The 7420-nt window shown below is 41.1% G+C and overlaps 1 protein-coding gene across 4 annotated transcripts; it reads right to left on the reverse strand.

Annotated features, from left to right (window-relative positions):
* Nucleotides 1-2149: 2149 nt before the first annotated feature.
* LOC112285678 (protein NRT1/ PTR FAMILY 8.1) lies at nt 2150-5772 on the reverse strand. Of its 4 annotated transcripts, XM_024526660.3 has the most exons (6): nt 5658-5772; nt 5378-5476; nt 4898-4999; nt 4200-4568; nt 3900-4060; nt 2150-3765 (listed from the first exon to the last, which is right to left on the reverse strand). In XM_024526660.3, the coding sequence occupies exons 3-6, from the start codon at nt 4973-4975 to the stop codon at nt 2490-2492; spliced, it is 1884 nt and encodes a 627-aa protein (XP_024382428.1). In that variant the 5' UTR covers nt 4976-4999; nt 5378-5476; nt 5658-5772; the 3' UTR covers nt 2150-2489. The 4 variants fall into 4 exon arrangements, with proteins under 4 accessions (XP_024382428.1, XP_024382430.1, XP_024382427.1 ...); XM_024526662.3 differs by lacking the exon at nt 5378-5476; XM_024526659.3 differs by lacking the exon at nt 5378-5476 and having other exon boundaries at nt 5538-5772.
* Between the last annotated feature and the right edge of the window lie 1648 nt (nt 5773-7420).

Here is a 7420-nt window from a genome sequence, read left to right on the forward strand (position 1 = left end):
GAATAGATGGCAAGATACAATGAGTTTAATATCACGACCTGAGAAAAGACTCTTAATGTTTGGTGATTTTATTGGAAGTAGACATGACTCCTAATGGTGTTATAAATTTTTTATTTGAAAGAAGTTATGAAGGTTTCAATAATAATTAAATCACAAGGTGGTCTTCTTACCCTGAAATGGGACATTACCAATAGCTAAGAGGACCTATCAACTACCTTCAACGAGAACAAAGATAAGAATATATAGCAAATACAATTTGAAGCATCTTAGACTTCCTCAACATACAATCACTGCTCCTCATGAAACTTGTCCCTAGAAGGGGGGGAGGGAGATAATGTTATAGATATATATCTACTATAATTATTACTTAGGTAATATAAATAGGTAGAATTAGATAAAAGTAGATTAATTTCATAATACCTTTTAGAAAAGCTTCATAAAAGATTCTTAGATGTTGATTTGACTTTACATATGTTTGTAGTTGATTGATAGGTTAGAAACTTGGTTAATAAGCTACACATGTGCCACATGTGTTGGTAGCTTATGGAATAAGTTAACTATATGGCATCCATATAAGAAACTTGCTTTGCAAGTGAAGATACATGTCATGCAAAGTCAATACGTTTTTGGAGGTCCTATAGAACATTTTGCCATATAGATCTTAGGTATATATATATATATATATATATATATATATATATATATAGAGAGAGAGAGAGAGAGAGAGAGAGAGAGAGAGAGAGAAGCCTTCTTCACTCTTGTCAACTTTTTTTCTTGTTTTTAATCTAGTTTCAAGAGTCTCTAGTTTCTTTGTCTTTTGGCAATAGCTATTCTAATTTCTTTTTAATATACATGCATCTTTATTTTTATTTTTATCACTTTTTTTTTTATACGGATTTCTCAAGTTTATGCATCTTCTTTCAGTTCATGTCTTCAATACCTACCAATCACCTATCAATACATATAAAGATGAAAATGCACCTGTACAGCTTCTAAGAAGCTTCACTATAAGATATTATCAAATTGATTTATTTTTATCTACTTCTATTTATTCTTATTATCTAATTAATTATTATAGTAAACATGTAAATTTGTGACACTAATACTACATATGCTTTGATACCATGCAACAATAAACAAGTTATATTTACCATGCACAAGATGCTTTAATATAAAATTGTATTGGATGAATCTTTGACTATGAATGTAAAGCCTAAGTCACCCTTGACTTCTTTGTACTATGAATCTTTCAATTTATACTTTGCTTCTTGTACTACTGGTATTGCATTTCCCTACATGATTGCACATGCTCCTCATCCTTCTTCCACAAACAAAACCCATGGCTATGAGTCATCAAACACATGGAAAAAGTCTGTTGAAAAGACCTAACTGTAAAAATATCCTATGGAGAAGGTGAACTACAGTGTGACACTCTTTGTGCTGCTCACACTCTCAAAGCTCTTCTCTGTGTGTAGGTAGCAGCAGGATACGAATGTGGGTGTTGGGAGACTCTCCCTGTGCACTGATCACAGTGCTTATCAGCCGCTTTTTATCAGGAGCAAATGTTCAGTCTTGTGATCCAGCAAATATGAATTGTTGTAATGGTAGGATTGCAAACTTACTGGATGCTATTCTGTCCAAGGGTGCTGAGTGAGTCTGCAGCTTGGTAAAACAACAAAAATTTAAATGTGATATTGTTTTGATCTTGGTTTTGAGAATTGTTCATACTATGATCATCTGAAGGGTTCAAAAAGTCCAAAAATCACATATTTAAATAGAACTAGCACTTATAAAAATTTCACAAGTTACTATGGCCATACTGTCTTAATTCATCATTGTACAAATCAGGAGGGTGCTGTGGGTAAATCTAAGTTGCAACATGAGAACTCTTCGTCTGTTCTAATTGATTCCAGCACAGAAATCCACAATAAACTGTCCTAAAATATTTAATGGAAGAGGCATAATTTATCCATGTTCATGGTCATTTGGAGTGCAAACTAGTGGGATACGAAGATGGTGCAACAACTCTAGAGTCTTTGCATTCATCACTGCAGCGAGATGAGTCTACTTGAACTTTGAAAAGGATTTGTGCGAAGTACATGTGGAAGCATGTCAATGCGATGAATCTGAACTCTAAGATGCAAGAATATGAAAAAAATACATCTATGGTTTACTTCAGATAGTGATATTAATGGCGTTACGCGAGAATCTTTTGGTATACAAGCGGCCAATTAATGTGTATACTACCTCAGTGAGCATTCAGCAAGTGGAGAGCACGCAGGCTCACCACGATAAATCTACCAAGATTGCAGTCCTCTCGCTTCCGAAGGCAATTTTAAACGCTAATTTTACAGGATAATTGATTTCAGGTTAGCTGCAAATGTGATAAAAGTATGGGAAGCAATTTGACGATGACATCACCCTCATCAAATCCCAGTATGAAAAATGTTGAGCTTCGAGAATTCCTTGCAACATAGAGCTCGATTACCTTATTCGTAGCCACTCTTCGAAGGCTTTCCATCTTCCCCCACATCTGCAGCATTGTGCACCCTCTTGTAGGTGTAGAATTTAGCAACCACTAGGTAGAATATGATGTTGAGGATGCTCAGAATGGCCAACATCCAGAAGAAATAGTCCAGATGTCCCCGGTTGAGGTTGTTGGGGATCCACCCAGGCTTTCCACCCTTGGTCGTAACCTCCGTGACTATGGTGACGAGCACACTGCTCAAGTAATTCCCTAGCGCCACTGTGGTGAGCGACAGAGCGCTCATCAAGCTCCGCATGGCATCTGGAGCTTGGTCGTAGAAAAACTCCAGCTGACCCACGAAGGTGAAAACCTCGGCGGCCCCGATGAGGAAGTATTGAGGGATCTGGACGAAAATGGTGAGGCTTTCCACGGGCAATGCCTCGTCCTGTGGGTTTCCAGCCACTCCGTCACGCCTTGCGAGTTTTAGACGCTCTATCTCCACAATAGCAGCCACCACCATGGCGAGCACTGAGATGAAGAGGCCAATCCCCATACGCTGGAGCTGCGTGAACCCCCGGACATGGCCAGTGCGTTTGCGCACCACTGGCACCAAGAAGCGGTCATAGATTACTACACACACTATGACACTGATGGTGTCGAAGATAGAGAGAGAGGCTGAAGGGATATTTGCTTTCCCCATGCTTACATTCATGAGGGCACCTTGTTGAACGAACATAGTGGACATCTGGGAGTACACTGTGGCGAAGACAATGCCACTCGCCCAGATTGGCAGCAAGCGCATGACGATCTTAACCTCTTCAACTTGCGTCACGGATGTCAATCGCCAGCCGCTTGGCCTCGTCCCCTGCAGCTCCTCGTCTCCCCTGGGAATAGCCGCCTTGTCAAGGAAGCGGAATTCTTCTGTGTGTTCGAGCTTGCGGCTGCCTTCAATACCGGATTCCTTGTCGTCTGCCTCATAGAGATGCTTCCCGTTGGGCTGTACCTTCATGCTGAGCTTGCGTGTAGCAGCAACCAGCACTTGCGCTATCCGCGTGATGGGGCTGCCGCCTGGCTTCTGGTGCCGGTAGAGTGGGCTTCCAATTAAGAAGCTGACAATAGCAATTCCCATGGCTACAGCGGGGATGCCGAACCCCCATCCCCAGCCCACATTTTCTTGGATGTACACCAACGCAGAGGACGCAATCAGCGCACCAATGTTGATGGTGAAATAGAACCAGTTGAAGAAGGACGACTTCCTCTTCTTTTCCTTAACGTCGTTTTCGTCGAACTGATCAGCTCTGTCAAATCAATGGAATCCATATGAGAAGCTGCACTTTGTTCAAAAAGTATCTGGCAATTGAAGGAACTATCAGTTGTGTAGATAATTTTGCATCTCCTAATAAGTGCACTTGAGGTAGAAGAATTTCGTTACCCGAATGACGACACACATGGCTTAATTCCGCCCGTGCCGAGTGCAATGAGGTAAAGCGCAAGGTAAAATACAGCCAGTTGTGTTGAGCTTGCCACAACGCCCTCTCCTGATGGAGGTTTCAAGGAAGGAAGTGCTGCAGACAGTGTCAGTAGCACCATACCCTGCAAGAGATTCAACTCAGTTAGCACCATCAGAAACAAGCTTACGTCCGCAAGATTCCTTGAATCAGAATTCAATTGAGATAATCAACCCTGGAATACTGTTTACAATCTTGTGATCAAAGGGAGACCTTGTGCATACCAAGAAGTAGATGATTGAGAACACCACAATCGTCCAGAACCGTCCTAAGTATGCGTCTGCCAAAAATGCGCCGATGAGGGTAGTAATGTAGCAGGTTCCACTCCAGTTTGTAACATTGTTGGCCGCTGTGGAGGGATTTTGATGAAGCTCATGCGACAAATAGGTAACGAGGTTGGTTGCAATTCCGTAATAAGCCAGACGTTCACAACACTCGTTACCGAGGATGTAAGGACAAGCTTTCCACCCTCCAGTGTTGGCCTTTAGGACAGGATTCCCCCGCAGATCAACAGTGCCGTCCTGGGGGTACTCGCTGTCAGGTGCTCCCCCAACCGCATTCATGTCGTCTCTCGTCATCTTGTCCTTGAGTACCTGCGGCAATACCGCACACATGAGCAATTGTGTTAGCATAAAAAATTTAGTTAGGTGCCCCAAGTACGATCAAGATTTCCCATCATGTGCAAATCCTCGCAAATCTAACTGGGCGTGTTCTTATGCAATATTGGATGACCTACTTCAACTTTCAGCGATGTTTCTACATTTCGTGTTCACTTAGAACTGCTATCTTCTCCGCACCGTCGGTATGGAAAGATTCTACGCGCTGACTACGAGCATTGATGAAGTGAGATTGTAAGTGACCAAGGTAGCGAACTATTTTCGGAAAATTGTGCTCAAGGAGAAAGAAGCCGTGAGGTGCTCACATCCCGATGTTCTTGCTCGTTGTGCTCCATCGTTGGTAACGTCCCAGGAGTGTTTTCATCGAAGTGCAGCGTCGTCATGGCAGTCTCTTATCTAATCTCAACCTGACCCACAAGCACCAACCACAAATTTCATGCTTTCAATAATTCTATTTCCATAGGCCACATGTCGTTAAGCAACACGGAGAAACCTCCGAGGACTAAATGCAGATGAGAGAAAGCAGCGAAATTTAAGTAAGTCGCTAAGCCCTGATGAAGATTTCGCCAGGGCGAAAACCTTGACTGCTGGCAAGCGGCCTTCCTCTCAATAAACTGTCTACGAAATAATGTCCCTTCGGGCAGGTTAGGACTAAAGCTTCATTATTTGGAACTCTGAGAAACGTGGACAAGGCAGCGTATGCTGGGGCACCGATTCTTGCCGAATTATGAGATGAGATGGCTTCAAACTACAGCAAAACCTGTCAACCTATAGTTCCTAGCTACCTCGAAAAATTAACTCTTCCCATGTATCTCCAAAACCAGCGCTGCCAATGTCCTCGTTATCGTTACCGGAAAGCGTACCATTACGCAGCAAACCAATTTCTGCAAAACCCACAAGATCCTCCACACTTTACACTGTCCACTATGACAAGTTCGGAATTACCTTCTCAAATGTCGAAATTCTGTCACTGGCGAGTGAAATTCGCACTAGAGCACGGAATAAATGGAGGAGAACAACCCAAGCTTCAAGGAAGAGAGCGGAATCCGAAGGTACGTATCGTACCCTAGAGATGGAGGTGATCGATGCTCCTGCAGCGGATCAAAGAGACGTGCTCATGACAGACACAGAGAGACCAAACGGCATCCGGATGCCAGTCCAAGGCTTGACACAGACGAACTGGACTGCTCATGACAGACTGCAGTGACCCCTCCAAATTTATACCTCGCGCTTTTCCTAGGTGGGCATGCATAAAATCAAAAAATATATACATATACTATTAACCATAAACTAAAAATCTAAAAAAACTATAAAATAAAATGATAAAATAAAATAAAATAAAATAAAATAAAAAACTCTAGAAAACTGAAAATCAATATAGAAACATCTTATTCCGCACATGCGGAATGCCAGCACCAAGAGACTCAATCCGAACGATCACAGCAACCTCCAGAAACACGGCAACTCCCGTCCTCTACGAGGCAGCGGCAGATTCCGTGGTGTGAACCCACCAGGTGGGAAACAGCGGAAAGGTGGCCAGGGGTACTGAAAGGTGCCCGCCGAAGTTTTGTTTTGACCATATCTTGCCCGCTTCATTGATGCAAAAACAAGTTTGCGGTGCCACTCTGTGCTCCTTCTTCCCCCACCTCCTCCTCCACCTGCTCCTTCCTCCTCCGAACCCAAGTGTCCATTGTCCGCATCTTCCCAAGAAAAAGGTACGACCGTTGCGGGCGAGGCTGGGCATCGAATTGATCGCTTGTCAGAGGGGCATGATCGGCATGGAATTGATCGTTCACGTGCCACGATTTGGCAGCGATTGAGAGATGCGCTGCGGCGTTGCATCGACAAAGCCGACGATGACGAGGCCGGTATCCCTCGACGTGATGGGAGCACTCACCTTTTTACTTAAGCTTTTTACTTTTATTTTTTCTCCGATTACCGGTTGATTACTTTAAGCAACATACTCTTTGTCACTATTCATTGAACATTTCGGTGGCCTGCTGTCTTTTATTTTAGTGCTTTTTTGGCATTTTTCATCATTGAAAGAATTGTAAAGGTTTGAGGGAGTTGGGTACTTTCGCTTTGTTGGAGTGTTTGGAAAGAATAGCCTTCATCTTCGGATCTTATTTTCGAGTTCCTTTCTTTTATTTTTGTTTTTGTTTTTAGTGGTATTTCCAACAAACTTTTGTTTGCCTGAAACAGAAGCATATGGTGGACTGAAAATTAATGGTGATTAAATGCTAGACTAAATATGATTATTTAATATGATTTTTTGTCATCTGCTTTTACTGATTTATATGTCTTTTGTTTTGTTGCTGGTGTGTATAAATTGTCACGTGTTTGATGTTGTAAAAATGGCCTCAAATAATAGAGGTTCATTGAAGTGATTTCAAAAAGAAAACTAAAAAAATCTGAGGCATTAATATAAATATATATATATATATATATATAAACATAATTTAATTCATTAGTTTTTCCTTGTTCTGGGTTATCCTCAAAGAAAAATTCTCTCTCTCTCTCTCTCTCTCTCTCTCTCTATATATATATATATATATATATATATATATTAAAAAAATCATTGATACAAATTTGTATACTACAACTTATGTTTCTCTTGGAGATTATTGTACAACTTACTCTAAACTTAAATTGCACACTATAATACATTTTATGAAACATTAAAAATGTATATTTTAAAATTAATTCTTTTATATGCATCAAACAGAAATGGTTATTGAACTATTGAAAGTGTTGTAATGAAACATGTCATCATAAAATTAAAGTGTAAAATTTTCTATAATTCTGACTATTCATATCATAATTTCTAA

The sequence above is a fragment of the Physcomitrium patens genome, chromosome 8 (assembly GCF_059467195.1).
Source record: "Physcomitrium patens ecotype Gransden chromosome 8, ASM5946719v1, whole genome shotgun sequence".
NCBI lineage: Eukaryota > Viridiplantae > Streptophyta > Bryopsida > Funariales > Funariaceae > Physcomitrium > Physcomitrium patens.

Coding starts and splice junctions, on each gene's coding strand:
- LOC112285678 (XM_024526662.3), bottom strand. CDS start 4,975: ATGACGACGCTGCACTTCGATGAAAACACTCCTGGGACGTTACCAACG. Junction 4,061..4,199: donor TCTCAATCATCTACTTCTTG/GTATGCACAAGG, acceptor AATCTCTTGCAG/GGTATGGTGCTACTGACACT. Junction 3,766..3,899: donor CCATGTGTGTCGTCATTCGG/GTAACGAAATTC, acceptor TTGATTTGACAG/AGCTGATCAGTTCGACGAAA.